Source organism: Vanellus vanellus (assembly GCF_965231255.1).
Source record: "Vanellus vanellus genome assembly, chromosome: 1".
Lineage (NCBI taxonomy): Eukaryota > Metazoa > Chordata > Aves > Charadriiformes > Charadriidae > Vanellus > Vanellus vanellus.
In genome coordinates this window covers 177,387,872-177,406,365 of record NC_138905.1, presented here as the reverse complement: position 1 = coordinate 177,406,365, position 18,494 = coordinate 177,387,872, and the positions used below count along the sequence as shown (strand labels likewise).

The 18,494-nt window shown below is 36.0% G+C and overlaps 1 protein-coding gene across 1 annotated transcript in view; it reads left to right on the top strand.

Moving 5' to 3' along the window:
* Positions 1-18,494, top strand: part of PIBF1 (progesterone immunomodulatory binding factor 1) — a gene marked incomplete at its 5' end in the record, with an annotated part of 123,902 nt that overhangs the window by 19,228 nt on the left and 86,180 nt on the right. The window contains 3 exons of the mRNA XM_082494717.1: positions 2,300-2,481; positions 7,274-7,399; positions 12,993-13,091. Coding sequence (XP_082350843.1) covers positions 2,300-2,481; positions 7,274-7,399; positions 12,993-13,091 — 407 coding nt within the window. The remainder of the gene's footprint in view (positions 1-2,299; positions 2,482-7,273; positions 7,400-12,992; positions 13,092-18,494) is intronic.

The following is an 18,494-nucleotide window of genomic DNA, read 5'->3' as shown; positions in this document are numbered from 1 at the left end:
ACAGGGGGATTGCTTCACTGAACCTCTAGAATTAATTGTTCACCTTAAGTAAGCACGTTAGGATAGAATCCTCCAAAACTATTGGAATCGCAAAGGGATTTTTCCCTTTGTCAGGTGTAGGTGTAACTTTGCAACGGCTTTTTGGGAGGGAGAAGAGGCATTTTCTGAATCTTAGGAAAGAAACTTTTTCAGTTTATATTGTCATTCGCTAATTATCAGATGGTTTGTAGCTCAGTGCAACTTTGGTGCTAAAATAAGACTATTTTTTAAACTGTGTTTTGGTATAGAAATCATTCTAGGAAACACCAAAAGGAACAGACGAATAATTGGTTGTTCTGAATTAATTTGTGAATCTATTTTTTGATGTGATATGAAAGGGGCGCTGCATGAAGCAAGTTGTTCTTGACTTCTGTACTGGTCCAGGCAAGAATCAAATGGAGGATCTTTGTGTGTTAATACTTTGCTGAGTAAATGAGACCAATTACACCTGAGAGTATTCAGGGAGAAATCATGTTCCTTAGTGTCTCTGTATAACAGTGTTACAGATAAAATAGTGGCTATAACTACCACTTTAAAGATAGTATTTCTTTGCCTAATTTTACAGGTAGCCATAGAGATACTTGGAAACACCAGGGAAGAAACTGAGGTTCCATTAGAAAATATCTTTTGTATTTTTCTATCAATCTGAAGGCTTTGTTAGGCTGTTTATTCATCAGTGTTCTAGCATTGTATTAGGACATCAAAATGCAGATTTGTTCTCAGCATATAACAATGGCCAAAAAAGTATTGCCATGTACATTATGTTGGTACGTACACATCAAGGATTGCAGTGTAGCAGCAACAATGGCTTTTTTTCATGAACTTTATACTAAATTAATCTGAGAGGGAATAAAAGTAGCACTACTTCAAACTGAAATATCACTTCAAACTGTGATTACTTGAATCTCCTGGAAGGTCTGTGGTTGTTTTTTTGTGTATGCTGATACAGTATCACAAGTTCTGGATTGGAAGAGCATACAATTTTAAGTGTTTGCACAGTATTTATTCCAGGGGAGGAGGAGTTGGAAGGATAGTAACTCCTGGATTTCTTTATTTGTATAGTAATCCATGATGCCTGTGTTCACTGTGGATATACGTATAACCTGTTACTTGGAGAGAGAGGCCACTTGTGTGTTTTTCCTAAATAAAACAAAATATAAGACAGGGATTTATACCTGTCCCTCTGTGATGCTCAACAAATGGGCAGAGAGAGAGAAGCATGCCTCTAAGAGCTCTTTTTTTGTTGTTTTTGGTACAAATTTTCAGCTGTTTAACTAGTTGCTCCATGTCTTTGATTTGAGTATCTGCCTTAAATAACCTTTAGTCCTTTTATGACTTAGATAGAATTCACTCTACTCTTCTTAAAACATGTACGTGATGTCTTTATAGCTTTGGGGGACTTATTTCTGATACATTATTAATTTATCAGTCTTTGAATTTGGCTTGTGACATCCTCAGGAGCTTAAATGGCAAAATTATTTAAGCTCATAAAACTGCAATTTGCTATGATGAGTAAGGTGTTGGGCCACTCTGCACCGGTGCCATTATGCTCTGTGGCTGTTCTTCTGACAATATTTATCTCGAATAGATGGAAACTGCTCTTTCTCACACCACTTTCTTCCTGGAGTAGTAAAGATGACTGATCTGGTCATTGGGAAGGCTGTTAGAGAGACTCACAAGATACTTATGTTTCTAGTTTGGCATCAGTTCAGCCTTCTGTAGCAACATGATGCTAAATGAAAATCAAAACAAGGTGCGCATAACCCTCTTAGCCCTTGGTGCTAGCCTGAAACATTACCTTGTCTGTAATAATCATGATACACTTCAGCCCCAGAACTTGCAGTTTTGCCATTTCTTTACAAAGCAATAATCATTCTGGTGCCCTTAAACTTTTCACCTCTGTTTCTGAGAATGTTGCAGCCGATATGATGACAAGTTGGCACCAAGACTCAACGACGTGAGTCAACTATCACTGCTCAGTACTTCAGTACTATTTAGATAATGAGGTAGATTAAGGGGCACTCTTTTTCAGGTGCCAACTACCAGAAATAAATAATGAAAACACAAAAAATTATAATTTTATTAATGTCTTTTTTCAGCATAAAGTTACACCAACTTACGTTAAACATAAGTGTAAATAGTCTTTTCGTTCAGGGGATTTCACCGAAGAGAGTTAAAATGAAATGGCAAATATGCATACATAGGTTAAATACTTATCTTGAAGTTCATGTTAAAGTGTTCTTTTTAATGCCTTTTATAGCTGGCAACCACGCAACAATCCCTCAACTTGTTGCAGAAAGATAAAGATTATCTTAATCGCCAGAACATGGAGCTTAGTGTTCGCTGTGCACATGAAGAAGATCGTCTTGAAAGACTTCAGATTCAGCTAGAGGATGCCAAAAAAGCTAGGGAAGAAATGTATGAAAAATATGTTGCATCCAGGTAAGTTACTGTGTGGTGACTTTTTTTGGTAGACAAGTTATTCAACTGTTTTCCTTTGTTTCTTGCACCAATCCTGTTTTATTGGGAAAAAGAAAATTAACTCTCAGCAACCTAGTCTGTATTTGCATAACTAGAAGCAGAACACTTCTGTTGGATGGTAATGTGTGTCAGGAATATTTTTTTTTATAACCTTTGATATAAGACCGTAGCAGTGAAGGTGTCAGTATTGATAGTTTATGGCAACTGTTCTTTTAGGTGTAAGAGAACATTTACAGAGGTAACTGTAATTAATTGCAAAAGAGGAAAAAACTCTTTAAAGTGGATACGTTACATATCTCCGCCCCCTCTGCCTCAAATGACCTTTATTAAAAACAGGAGTGTCTGAAAGACAATATGAATTATTATTGGAGAATAAAGTATATTTAACTTTCACAAATGTTCAAAATAGGACATAGTATGTTTCATATCGGCTATTAGAGCTATAAGTCTTTCATGTCTCAAGTTTGAACACAGATTCCCTAAATGTAGCCTTGAGAAATAAATTGATCATTGTATGCTAGCTGCAATGGTAAATAGTGTCAGATCCTTATGCTATTTGTATTGGTATAGGTATATGTATGTATGGGGCGTTGAGCAGGAAACACTATTCAGCTACATGTCTTGCTACGTATGTAATGCTATACTATAAAATTTCAAACTGTATTTGGACTTCTCTTATTCAGAATTCATAGTTATCCATTTCATGTTATTTCCCTACATCTAGATGCCAAAACAATACCATTTCAATATATATTCCCAAATTACATGAAATATTTGCCTGTATGTACTTTATTAGTAGCTAGTAGTGTCCTTACAAACACACCTGTATATTGAATGAATGAGGTTAAAGTATGAAATAGGTTCAGCTTCTCTTTAGCTGCTTTCGTTTTAATCAAGAACATAGAACTGCAAACAGCATCTACAAACTTTGTGTCCTTGTATAACTAAGATGAAGTGTACTAATATGACTCTCCTGTAATGCAACTGAAATACAAATTGTTATCTAAATGGAAATAGAAGAGCACTCTAATGAAATTATCAGCTATGGCGTTCCAGCCCATATTGCTTATCAGAAGTGTTTTTAATACTATTCTTCCTTTCAATGCAATCACTTAAACTTTTTTAAAATTTGTTTTACATGTGTATATCTATGTTCATCTGGAACTTCTTCATTTTAAATAAATTTTTAAGACTTTCTTTTAAATAGGGTTTTAAAAAATCATGTAGGTGTGAGCAGTCTTCCTCTAGAAATATGCTTGTAAGCACTGACTCTTGTAGCTAGATTTCTGTTTCTAGAAAACCACTGTGAAATCCTTATCCTGCAGTAATGATGAAGAGGCACGTTTACAGAGCTGTCTCCATTTGAAGAACCTAGAAAGAGACTTATGTAGCTTGTCTCTAACACAGTTTGGGATACTATGCAAGCCTGCCTCAGTGTCCTCTGCAATATCAGAGGTCTCTGTCTCTTGCATTTTGATACCAACTAAAGAGAAATTGTGACTCTTATTTTACATTTAGAGATCTTGATACTGTCATTGAGATTCTGTACTGTTAACAAATCTCTCTTGATCATTGCTATTGGCAACTCTCTTCATGATGCTCATGTTCATAGGACAGATATTAACTGTGATGAATAATACAGGTATGTATGTTCTCCTCTAGAGACCATTATTGTCTTTTGCAGGGACAATGTAGCATAACAGATAAGACAGTATAGTGTTTTGAGCAGCATGTGTAGGACTGCACTGCAGCTTGGTCAGCCTAGATTGTATTCAAGATTCCGCTGCTGGCCTGCTGATTAACTTTGAATAATTCATTTCATTGTGTAAAAATGTAATGTAAAATGTAAAAATGTTAATGTAAGATTTCTTTTGTAAAATGGGGGTAATAGTATCCTTCTGTAAAGCGCTTTAAAACCTGCGTGTGATCTGCAATATTGCAGAAGCTCTCCCTTTACATTTTCCCATGCACGTGTGTGCACTTTGTGTGCATCTTGTGAGACTGCACCCATAGTGGAGAGTTCCTGTCTATTCACCAATTTAAACCATCCATCTCTCAGGTCAAATATCTACGGGTTTACAGAATCCTATTTATTTGTTCGATAAATTAGAGAGAGAAAAGTAGAGCAGGAGAAAACTGTACCAACTAGTGGACATTCTGCAGTCCTCCATGCTACCTGGAGGTGACGTAAGTTTGGGTAATAAGCTTCTATTTGCTACGTTTCAAAGAATTTGAGGCTTTTTAATGCTCACTTCATGTCTGGATCTCTTTTGGTTGCTGTTGTTCAGGAATGAAGATGATAAACCCAAGTGTCTATTTTTAGGAATAAAGAATACCTCACCTTCTGGTCACCATCAAAACTGCTGGCATTTGAGGTACTATAGTTAGAAAATTACAGCCTTTAGGAAACTGAGGGATTAACCTGCCAAACTTTAAAAAGGACACACTTCAAAATAGGTTGAGATTGTGGCAAGATGAATGGCAGCAGCTCGTAGCTACAGTTCTTGGGATTCTATGTGTAAGCACAGACCAACACAAAGGATGTCCCTTTATATGTTTAATCTTAAAACACAATCCATAGTTGCATTGAGATGCTCAGATCACGTTTAGTTTATTCACAGTATAAAGCCTTGTGAATAATGGGCCTGTAAAGAAGTTCATTAAAACCTGCAGCCTGAAGAAGACAAAACAACTTGATACAGCAAAAACATTTTTAATTACCACGCAAGCAAAAGACCCTAACAGCAGGTCAGGAATAGAATTTGCAAATTATGGTTCTTTTCTTCAGCAGCACCTCAGTTTGTGTTTTTTAAAAGGCATTGGCAGGGCAGTCAAGCTATATACTTAGAATATGCCCTTTACCATTTGTTTATTTTGGTCAACATAGAGATAAGTGTCACTTTGAACTGTCTTCTGGTGACATCGCTGGGTGTTCAAGACTCTTCCAGATTCTTCTAATTTTTTCAGTCAACCTTCCTGCCCTTTAGCAGTCTTGCCGTGGGAGGGAAGATGTAATTTCTGCAATGACAGAAGTTTCTTTTTGGCAAGTAGTAATGGTAATAGCAAATTGTATAAGTACCAAGAAAATGGTAATGCTTGTTGATTCTGCACATAAGAATTGTATCCTGAGGTTCTTCAGCATCCTTTTTGTTTTCCTACATATTGAGCCATATAACACATAAAGAACACAAAAAGTTTCTAATGGGGACCTTACATTCCAGTAGAGTGTGTTGTGAGGTTTGTGGGTTTTTTTTTGTTTTTTTTTTGTTTTTTTTTTTTAATTATAAACTACTTCATTGTGTCAAAGATCTTCATAAAGTATTTTGCTGTAATATGGCACACTTGAGGAAGGCAGGGAGATAAATTTCCTTTTACCTTGTAGGGTCAACTGAAATTTGGTGTCTCAATAAAAATAAACCAGGAAAACCTGGACAGCAGGCATTCTGGCATTTAAATATTTTGGGACTTTCAGTTAATGTGAAGGAGTCTTTGGCCAGCTCAAGTACCGATTTCTAAAAGTTATGGGCTGTCACACAATTGGAAATCGGGAGAAATCGAAAACCTTTTTCGGTTGTAAATGCATATCTCTTCACAAACATGCTTTTATTTCCAAACCCATAGTTTCTTCATTGCTTATTGATTATTCTTGAACATTAACTAGATGTTATAAAATTTTACCATTCCTTAGCTGTTAAATACTCACAACATAATCCCTTTTTTGTAGTTTTGTAGGAGAAATTCTTTAAGGGATTCCCTACAATCTGTCATGGGCTTCCAAAGTTACAAAAAGATGCCAATATTACTCTGAAATTAATTTTTTTTTTATGCTGGAATCTTCTGACATCCACTGTTTAAGAACTTAAGTATGTATTTTAATTAATTTATATGTCACATTGACAGGATAAATTCCCAAATCTCAGGTTTTTTTGACTTGACAAATCTCTACAGCATGTAATCTGCAATGTTTTGTGTGATGTTTTTTCCCCTTATGAGGTGCAAATAGTACACAACAAAGTCTTGCAGTAGCATGGTGGAAGTTAGTAAGTTAACCAACTCTTACCCAGTAATGAAGAAGCTAGAAAACTTTGTAAAGAAAAGAATTCATTTATTTTTTTTAGGTTGTTATTTTATATAAACATTCATGTAAAGGCTGATAAAGAATTTCTGGAAGAATATTAAGCATAATGTTGCGTGATTAGGACTAGTGATAGGATGAGGGGTAACCTTTTTAAACTGAAAGAGGGTAGCTTTGAATTAGATATCAGGAAGAAATTCTTTACTCTGAGGGTGGTGAGGCACTGGAAAGTGTTGCTCAGAGAAGATGCCCCATCCCTAGAGGTGTTCAAGGCCAGGCTGGATGGGGCTTTGAGCAACCTGGTCTAGTGGAAAGTGTCCCTGCCCATGGCAGGGGAGTTGAAACTAGGTGATCTTTAAAGGTCCTTTCCAATGCTAACCATTCTATAATGGTGATTAATCAATGTAAAATTACTTAAAAAAAAAAAAAGGTATACAGAAATCTTGTATTTATTCCCAATTAAATATTATTTATTCCTGATTGATTTTTCACTTAATTTGCATAAAAACATAGGCTAATATGTATTTCAAGCAATTTGGGAGGAGTATGAGTAAGAGTTAAAATACAATGTAAAATCAAGTGCTCTGCTGTACTTGTACTGCTGTTCCTGAAGTTTTCATATTTTGGCCAGTGTTAATTAGTTTTAAATTCCTGTATTGTGTGTTTGTTTATTTACAGAGACCACTATAAAACAGAATATGAAAAGAGACTGCATGAAGAGTTGGAACAAATAAGGTTGAAAACAAATCAAGAAATTGAGCAACTAAGAAGCACTTCAAAAGAGATGTATGAACGTGAAAACAGGTAGATATGATGCAGGCAATGACCTAATTAGGGCAAAAAGTAATGTTTTGTGCTTAAGTATAATCCTATTTGACTGGCTGTTTGAGAGGTGATCAAAATGTGAGAATTCAAGTTCAATTATAAAGCTGATGAGAAGCTTGTAAATACTAAAATGAAATTATACTTGTACAGTAAATATATGGTGCTATATTTATTATTAAATGATGGACATCCAACATTGTCAATGAAAATTATTATTAAACTTCATGTTCTAGGTAAACATTAGCGGTTTGAAGTTAGTTCAGATGTATAGTGTTAGTTAATTAATACAAAATGTGTTGGCTTACCTGTCACACTGATAATCTTTAAACTGTGCCAGGAAACCAGAAGAGAAGGTGTTGATGGAGAAAGTAAAGCAGAAAAAATGAGGGAAAACAAGACCTATGCATTTCAAAAATAAATCTATTTGAGATTTTTTGCAGCATTATGATTCAAAAAACTGTTGATTTCATGTAAATTATTACAAAATTCTCTTTTGAAGAAGATCCTATTCCTGCAAAGACCTGCATATTGAATTTATGTGTGTTATCTTGTTGAATTCCATGGTATTATATGCAGAGTTAGGCACATACATAAGCCTCCTGGGATTTGGACTTTTCACAGAATCACAGAATTATCAGAGTTGGAAGGGACCTCTAGAGATCATCTAGTCCAACTCCCCTGCTAGAGCAGGATTGCCCAGAGCACATTACTCAGGACTGCATCCAGGCGGGTCTTGAAAATCTCCAGGGAAGGGGACTCCACAACCTCCCTGGGCAGCCTGTGCCAGTGCTCTGTCACCCTCACCGTAAAGAACTGTTTCCGTGTATTTGAACAGAACTTCCTGTGCTTTAACTTGTGCCCATTGCCCCTCGTCCTGTTACTTGGAACCATTGAAAAGAGCCTGGCTCCATCCTCCTTCAAGCCACCCTTTAGATACTTGTATGCCATAATAAGGTCTCCCCTCAGCCTTCTCTTCTCCAGGCTAAAGAGTCCCAGCTCTCTCAGCCTTTCCTCATAAGGCAGATGCTCCAAGCCCTTAATCATCTTAGTTGTCCTTCGCTGGACTCGCTCCAGCAGTTCCCTGTCCCTCTTGAACTGGGGAGCCCAAAACTGGACACAGTATTCCAGTTGTGGCCTCACCAGTGCCGAGTAGAGGGGGAGAATGACCTCCCTCGACCTACTGGCCACACTCTTCCCTATGCAGCCCAGGATTCCATTGGCCTTTTTGGCGACAAGGGCACATTGCTGGGCCATGGATAATTTACTGTCTACCACAACCCCCAGATTCTTCTCCTCAGAACTACTTCCCAGCAGGTCCGCCCCTAACCTGTACTGGTGCCTAGCATTCTTCCTCCCCAGGTGCAGGACCTTGCACTTGGTTTTGTTGAACCTCATTAGGTTCTTCTCTGCCCAGCTCTCCAGCCTGTCCAGGTCACGCTCGATGGCAGCACGGCCCTCTGGGGTGTCAGCCACCCCACCCAGTTTGGTATCATCAGCAAACTTGCTGAGGATACACTCTGTCCCCTCATCCAGGTCATTAATGAATATATTAAACAAAATTGAACCGAGTATTGACCCCTGGGGGACACCACTGGTTACAGGCCTCCAACTAGACTCTGTGCCGCTGATCACAACCCTCTGAGTTCTGTCCCGCAGCCAACTCTCAATCCACCTCACTGTCACCTCATCTAGCCCATACTTCCTCAGCTTCCTAATGAGGATGTCATGGGAGACAGTGTCAAAAGCCTTGCTAAAGTCAAGGTAGATGACATCTACGACTCTCCCCTCATCCAGCCAACCAGTTATAACATCATAGAAAGCTATCAGATTGGTCAAGCATGATTTACCCTTGGTAAATCCATGTTGACCACTTCCAATAACTTCCTGTTCCTCAACGTGTTTGGAGATGACATCCAGAATGAGTCGCTCCATTACCTTCCCAGGGACAGAGGTGAGACTAACTGGTCTGTAGTTCCCTGGGTCCTCCTTCTTGCCTTTTTTGAAGATCGGAGTGATGTCAGCCTTCCTCCAGTCCTCAGGCACCTCTCCTGTTCTCCATGACCGTTCAAAGACGATGGAGAGTGGTCTAGCAATAACATCCGCCAGCACTCTCAGCATTCGCGGATGCATGCCATCAGGGCCCATGGACTTGTGAATGTCCAGCTTGGCCACTTTTGACACTGGATTTCTTTTTGAGCTTGTTTTTTTTCCTCTTTTATTCCTTTAAAATGGGTGGAGTGCTTAATAATTCATTATAACTTCATTGTAGATGTCCTGAAAGTGTCTTGTGTGGAAAAGGAAATGACTGTACTATAAAGGTATTTGTGGCATCAGCATCTGTTCCTCTAATAGGTAGTTTTGTTACTGCTCAGAAGAGTGAAAGAAGAACATGACTCCTGCTGTCTGTCTTCCAGTCAACTGAAAGGTTCTAATTAAAAAAATTACATCATTGTGTAGTTTTGCAAGTGTAAAATATGCACACACACATACATCCACACCACTTCCTGTATGCGAATCTATTTTGAATTACAAAGTATGAATTTAAACCTCCACTGTCGGTGGAAACTTGACAAGGTCCTGTATATCATTGAGAAAGCTACTGAAAGATATTTCATTTGTATCTGGAACCAATTTACAGAGTTTTTGTTCCACATTTTGAAATAATTACTTCTGAAATGTAAATCCCTTAGATTTGACTTAATATTTTGAAAAAAAAAAAAAAAAAAAAAAAAAGGGGGTTTTAGCCTATGCTCTTTTTATAAAATATTTAAAAATTCCACCATAAAACAGTGCTTCCCAGTCTGTGATGTCCCTCAATGGTGAGAGAAAAGAAACCCCAGATTGGGAGCAAAGCAGTTTGGCAATGAAGTTGTGTGATGTGATGAGATGCTGATTGTGACTGAAAATAAAGCTAAGAGGCTGGTTTCATGTTCAGGCTCAAAGCATGGAACAGCTAAGCTAATCTAATATTCAGTTGCTCTTACTCCTTACCACTTTGCCAAGCTTGATGTGGCTGATATTTCCCTTGAAATTATTGTCACTTATTTTATACTTGGATGAGTCAGTTCAAGAAGCTAAAATGGGGTGGGGGAGAACCAATAAAAAGGTTATGCTTTCATCCTTAATTTATTTGGTACCACTTTCACTTGTTTCATTGTAGTAAGCATTAGTTATGTTTGCATTAGGAAGCATGAGTGAGTTCACAGGGCATGTGAATGTCTGCATGAGGTTTGACTTTGGATTAGCTGTAGTCTGTTCCCATAGATCAAACACAATTTAGTAGTTTTGAGCACGTTTTATGCTCTCCCTGAGCATGTCTTCTGACTTGGTTCAGTATGACTGGAATTGAGTTTATGCACTCTGGAACAGTTTAGGTATGTGAACTGAAGTGCAATAAATGGCAGTTGCTAATATGTTTATTTTAAAAGCTAATATAGATGACCTTGTGCTTTTGCTTCCCCTCCCCTGTCCTTATCCCACCCACCCCCACCCCCTATTTATGAATTATGAATTTGTAGGTCCCATTGTAGAAGGGTACTTCCACTTGTATGATAGGCTTACTAGATACCTGATGGTCCATATGGTCTGTATGTGCAGCCATTAGGTAGGTGCTTTACCTCTTTTAAAATCACAGTCACACAATCTGAAAACTGGCAGTATCACTAGTGTGTTTCCTAGCTCTGAAAATATTTCAACAGAAGTTACATCACATCTGTGATTGTCATGTTGTTGTTTGAGCAGTACCTCACTTGTGTCCTTTTTCCCTCCATTGCATTTTCAATTGATTAGCTCTTCGGTTAAGCAAAATAGTTTTTTCTCGCTGTATATCTCCCACCATTTAATTTTTATCCCACTTTCGTTACTCTAGTCTTAAGGCTATAACATTGCACTCCTACTCTGAGACTTGATATGCTTGATCTTAATGCTATTAACAAAATTATTTACCATGGTCTTTTATTTTGGTATGAGTCAGTTTTAAAGAATCTGCTCTCAAGATCGTCCCCTGAATTTATTGATAAATTCTGTGGCCTAGTAACTCAATTTCTAAAGAAAATTGTGTTATCTTTCTCGAACAGCTAGTTAACTTACATAATTCTGTTGATTCTTCATAAGTAACTATTTCTTATTCGTATGAATTACTTTGAGTTCAGAAAAGTACTGTTGTTAACATTTCCTTAGTCTAGAAAAGTCTTTCATCCATAATTTATATACCTTTAGTGTAGCTAATATGGCCTAGGGTAACATTCACATGGGCTTAATAATTTTCCATTTACTTCTATAACTTGACTTTTCTCTTTTCTTCAAAATATGCCTGAGACTATAGTTTCACTTTGCTTTAAATCAAAAAGTTCTTGTGGGGGAGGAGGGGAAGAAGCAGCTTCAGTGGGAAGAGCTTGGTTGCATCTACATTAACAGTTTAGTTCAGATGAAGAATGCGGTTCTGAAGTGAAACCCCCTAGTCATTGCTGCTTGCCACGTTTTTCCTTCCCTCACAGTTTGTGCTTGGATTTGTGGTATTGTGTTCACATTTGTAGCACATGAACAGGATTCCTTTTAGATGAAAGAAGATTGAAAGGAGTTTCTAAGATCATCTAATATATTCTGAATGCTGGTGGGTGTTCAGGTCACAGGAGGAAAGCAGAAGTAGCTTAAAGTAAAATCCTCGAAAATAGTCATAACGTAGGTATCGGATCCTCAGTAACCACTGTTTGCTTTGCAGATTGGCTGTTACTGTGTTGCACTAAATAATGGAGATACAGTTATCTATCTATGAACGCTATCTAAGCAGTACTTCCACTTAGTACAGTTTATGGCAATGTTATGCTACAGGCAGACTACAGATTAACAGACTATTAATACCTATATAATTGTTAACACAAATACTGTATGTATTATTCTTCATATGATACTATTCTCATTTGTGTCAGTGAAAAAAAGAATGAAAGAGTTTGCAAGTCCTGACCGATTCTTGGTTAAAAAATTGAAAAAGTATAGATTGATTGCAATAAAATGTTTGTGTTATTTTATAGTTCTTTGCAAATCAAAAATGATGCCAGCAATGGAAGTCAGAAGGAGACACCAATGATAGGCAATAACCTATACATCGGACTAACTAGCCAATTAGTTGTATGCAGAAGTAGGATTTCTATGCCTAGCTAATGTTTTCCTTCTCTATCGTAAAAGTTGTGAATCATCTCAGCTAGGAGGACAGCATTCCCCTAGTTATCAGTGAAGTACCAAGCAAAATTATGGGCATTTATTTAATTCCCACAAAAAATAAGTAATTTACAGTTCTAGTATTCCAGAATCATTCATATATTTCTACATATAAATAGGTGGGTTGATCATTGTTTTTAGAATTTCAGAACTGGAAACTTTGCTGGGATGTATGAAAGTAATCTGAAGTAAAGCCACCGTAATGAATAGGCATATAGATAGACAGACCTCTCTATCATTTTGTGAGAATTGAAGAAGGTAGTATTGAAGTGAAGATCAGTCAGTAGTAATCCATGAAACAAAACAGTCTTTTTTCCTAACAGATTCTTGACAGATTAACTTTTGTTTCCTTCAGAAATTTGAGAGAGGCAAGAGATAATGCTGTTGCTGAAAAAGAAAGAGCAGTTGTTGCTGAAAAGGATGCTTCAAGAAAATATGATCAACTCTTAGAACAGTAAGTATCTTTTTAAATGCATATGAAAAATCTAAAGGTATAAGTATGTATATATAAAAGGAGTTTTAGGTGGGAGGAATGATTGCTTTGGCTTTCTGCTTGTAAAGAATAAATTGAATTGCAGATTTAATTCTACTAGTAAATTTTTTTCTGTTACCAGTGCAGTAACGATATGGAAGTCTGATTCTTATCCTACAATCCTGTAAAGACAAGCAAACATAATTATGCGTCTCATAGCAAAAATGTGGATTTCATACTGTACAGTAGTAGTGATCAAACTATGAACCTGTTCTGTTTTTTTTTTTTCTTTAGTTGAAAGTAGAAAATTATCTTGTATGATGACTTCAATTAATAGTTTTTGTAAAGTGTGGATAGAGAGCAGTAGCCATGAACAGTTTTATGCTTGCTACAGGCTGCTTTTCTTACTGCTGTCTCTTCTCGGTCTTTCATATTCTGTGTGTAAAGTACAGCGTCTACACAAATGTACAATTTTGTTCATATGGAGAAGAAAACTATGATTGATTTTCTGCTTGTTTACAAGCAGTCTTACTATCCTGCTCTGCAGTACCTTGTCTTCACTTTTTGTAAATTTAGAGTATTAGCTATGGTAAATTATGGGGTAATTTAAAACTATGGACAGTAATCAAAGATGTTCAGTGCAAGTTTGTCATGTGTCCTTAATTTCAGACTTGATTCATTGTTTAATCCACACCTTTTTTTATAAAATGAAAAGGTCAGTTCATTAACCAACTATGCCACCTAGTCATCTACTCAAAGAAAGTACTCAATGTAAACTGTTTTTGCTTGGAATAGTTTTTAATTACAAGTAGTAATCTGTTAAAATGTTATTAGCTTAAGCATAGGTACAATGTAATTAAAGCTTTTAATTTTTATATGTAACTCCTAAATTGCAGTGGTGATATTACTGAAGAAATAGCATTGCCCCAGCATAGCCACAAAGGACTGAAAAAAAATGTCAGCACTAACTAGTGGTGTGAAACAACAGGGGTAGTTCTAGAATAAACAAGATGGGTCAGAGGACTTGATATCCAGTATGAGTTTCATGGGTTTGACTTCAGATTAGCTCTAGTTTGGGCTGAATGGGCCCAAGGGTGCTGAATACCTTTTAGTGGTTAGGTGGTGTTGTAGGCGTTCTTGGATTCTCAAAAAGGAATTCAGTTAGCAAACCGAGATGATGGCTTCACAATGCAAATCAAAATATGGAAATCAAAGCTGGTTAAGTGGGGACAACCAGGAAACTTTGTTCAGAACAGATCTTCTGTGTCAAAATAAAATGCTAATGTGAGTCAACAATATGTTTCTTTTTGATAAGACTTCTACCTTTCACTGTGATAAGACTTAATGACATGTGGAGAGTTCATATCTAACTGGAAGCTCTTCTGGAAAGTAGGTCTGGCTTGTGGTAATTAGAGTATGCACACTTACTTGTTTTTAATGAAAATGTCAACTTTATAATTCTTACCATATTTATTTTTAAACTTAAGAAATAGGGAGAAAATACTTTTCTATTCTGCTATATTTCCACTCATATAATGTGTCATTTTTTTTTTATATTGTTGCTTTTTTGAGGAGGGAAGTTCTCCTACAATCAGAAACATATGAAGAAGATTTTAAAATGCAATCTTTATAGGAGGAAAAAAAGAAAGTAATATGGTATCTTTTGTTATCTTGTTTGATACACTCATGCTTCGGTCCTCCTGTAGCTTTTTTTAGTGATAAGCTCTCCAATTCAGTAAAACTCTCCTTTCCTTGATTTTAATAAGTTAATAATTTGATTAATACTGTTTTTTGGAGTTCAGAGAAGTAGATTATTCCTCAGAAGATTATGCTTTTCAGAGAGGAAAAATCTGCTTAGGAAAATGGAAACCACATACTTCCATTCTTTAAACATAGGTGTCTGTCTTTAAAACTACCTCTATTCTAACCACAGTACAGGTGTCAAGACTGTGACTTCTTCCATGTTCCAAATCATCTGCCTAAATGAACTGCAAAGTATCAAACTGGCATGATGAGATGGAATAAATGTCTTAACTTAAAAGACCCCAAGTTCTGAAGTTACTGTGGACTGACATGTGGCAGTTCTGTGGGACAAAGAAATTTTCTAATATCACCAGAAGCCCCTAAGATAAAAGAGGAATACCTGTGTTGTCCAATTCTATATTTAAGTGATTATAACAGCTAGTTCCACTTTAGTGAAAACAAGGTGACTCATCCTAGTTACCACTGGTATCATAATCTGTATAAACAAACATGTTTGAAAGCTTCAGGAGTGAGTATGTGGAATGTTGACTGGCCTGAATGGTGGTTAAATAAAGCCTCTGGCAAATCTTGTGATCAGAAGTGTAACTAATATCCAATTTTCTAGTCAAGTGCAGTTATTTTCATTTTTCTTACTGATGTGTGTGATAGCTTTTTGTAAACTGCTGTTTACAAATGCCAAGAAAATACAAAAGTGGTAATGTTCATGAAAGAGTTATACTGAGAAAGGATTTGCTATTTCAACCTCAAAATAGATCTTTATTATGTCAGGATGTAAGTTTTGTTGCTGTCTTTGCTATTATACAGCTGTAAATTCTGTGTGAGAATCAATATTTCATTTACCTGTGACGATGAAAAAAACTTGAGTGATTTGATATTTTGGATTAAACTATGGTCAATGTCACACATATTCTAAAAAGAATTGACGAAACGGAAACATTTTCACTTACTTTTAAACAGCTGGTAATGTGACCTAAGACTTCTTTCTAATTTTAAAGCTTTATTACCTCAATTTAAAGTGTCTCGGGGCTGAATGAAGAGAGCAATTCTATAATAGCTCCATCATCTACTACATAGTAAAATGTAGATACTAAGTATGTTCCAACTTTTCCCTCTCTTGAATATTCCTGTAATGTTATTTTTAAACAACTGTGAATCTGTTACTTCTCCTTGACCAAAAAAACTCCCCAAACCTAGCAAAACAACAACAACAAAAAAAAAAACAGCACCAAAAAGTAGAACAAATTCATCCTCATTTCCTATTTTTTTGCTATTGGTTAAATTTTCTTGTTTCATATAAGGTGCAATGTCAGACTGGAATGGTTCCTTTGTTCAGAGTAGACTCCAAGGTCTAAACTCATACAAGAGTACTTCACCTCAGGGGATGCCTTCAAGAACCATCTCTTGTCTTAGATTGTTCACTTCCTTTAAACCTTAAGGAGTATAATTTCTTTTTCCAGGACTGTACGGCTTAGCTCTGTCAGTGCAAACTAGTTTAAAAATTCCAGAATTACGGAGAACATAAGGGAAATTGATAGATGCTGTGATTTTGCAAAATCTTTTTTTCCTTAGTGACAAAAAAATCTGTACTCTGTTACAGTTGATTGCTGCTCACATGAGGTACTCAAGGTGATTTTATTTCTTTTCCTGTCTTGTAATGATAAAACGAGAAGCGTAGAAAAATGAAGAGAAGCAAAATAGGTACGCAGTAAACAGAAAAAGAATATTCAAGAAAATTGTGTTATGGCAATACTGTTCCTTCAAGTTTGCAGTGGGCACTATCTATAAAAAAACCTCAGTTTTGTTAAAGCTAATGGGAGGTTTAAATTTCTGCTTCTGTCCATGAGGTAAAAGGCTATTTTTAAGTATGTACTCTTTTTTTGTAGTATTTGAATATGCACAGATGATGAAAGGGCATTTTTAAACAATGTTTTTTGCCTTAAGTAGTCAGGATGATGGCTACAAAAATAATTTAGAGTCTTAGGTTTGTTCTATAAAGATTTCAAAGGATTTTGGATTATTATTTAAACATTTCTGGATTGATGTGTATAACTCAGCTGTTTAAAACTATTAGATATGTAATGGAAAATGTGGTACAGGTAAAAATATCTTTAGAAGTATTTCTAGTGTTTCTATTTAGAAATGCCTTTCTCAAAAAAGCAAAATAGAATAAAAGTCATTAATGTTTCTTGATAGCAGTTGTCTATGCTTCATAGATCTAAAAAAGGTATGCAAAAAGTTATCTGTATGTTTGTGTTTACCTACTTAATGCTTTTCTTCCCAGTCAGCTGCAAGCAGTGTATATGTTTTGGAGACTTCTTTTAGTCTATCTGTTAGTCTTTATAATTTGAATCGTATTTACTGCTGTTTTCTTTGTTCTTCATAATTGTGGCACTTTTTAGAATCAATTCTGAGATGAGATTAATGCTATCTGGTTTTAGTTGTCTGTCTTAAACTTTGTAGGTGATGGAGAGAGGTGATCAATCCTGTTCATAAAATGAGTGTTTAAATTAGATGAAATTAAGATCCCTATATCTTCTTATTAATTGCAGACAAGCCTAGAGTACTGCCTTAGATGAGAAGATAATTGGATACATTTACTGAATAAATAAATGCTTTGCATTTAGAATCACTGCTGCATATGCATTATACATTCATTGTTAATAGAAAAATTAAAATTAATTATTTGCCCCTTCTAGTAACATATTTTTATAATCCGGATGTTGCTGACTGCAATGACAGGATTCTAATCTTAAAATGATTAAGTCTATGTATTTATGTTCTGGATTTCTTGCTAATATTTAAATAAAGGCCTATTATCTCTTCAAGAACATTTGTGTAAAACGAGGATTTAAATATGAATAAAAAAAAATCCATACTGAAAACTTATAGCCAAAATATTTATTTGCCAAAGCTGCCATAACCCTATATTAAAAACTACTGTCATAGCCTTTTACTCCCTATGCAAAGCTGCTACTTTTGTATATGAAGTGCCTTGTAATATCTTGAATTGAAGAGCTATGTAGGTCTTGAAAATTACTACCACTTTAAATCTTCAGCTTCAATTAATGTCATTAGTGTTTTCTAAAATACTTTCTTGGTAATAATAATTTGCTGCTGCTGTATTATGATGTGTATATGTAATTTTGATAACACTTAGGATTTCTATTGGAATAAAGCCGAGCCTTTTACTGTCACTGTTAGACCTTGTCCAGATTTCTGCCCTAGCAAATGTAACTGCTACACATTTCCCATAAAAACTACCTTCATCTTGTTCTCCTGATGAGAAAGTTAAGTATGAGGCGCAGCTAAGAGGGTAAAATTCCATGAATGTCATGGAACTTGCGGAAAGACATCCTCTTGGAAGTTCAGAATCAATGCAAAGAGGGCAATGAAAGGACCAGCAATGATAGCATGATGGACAAGCAGAGAAAAAGTCTATTACCCAGGTGACTAGGTCTAGTTGGTTTCCAAGCTGTAGAAGCAGCACTGAAATACATAACAAAAACAATTCCATGCATCCTGTATTTCTACTGAAATTACTAGGGAGGCTCCTATTCTTTTTCCCTTTTCTTCTGAGGGTGTGTTTAATGTTTAATGGACGATTCTTAGCTGCATTTTAAT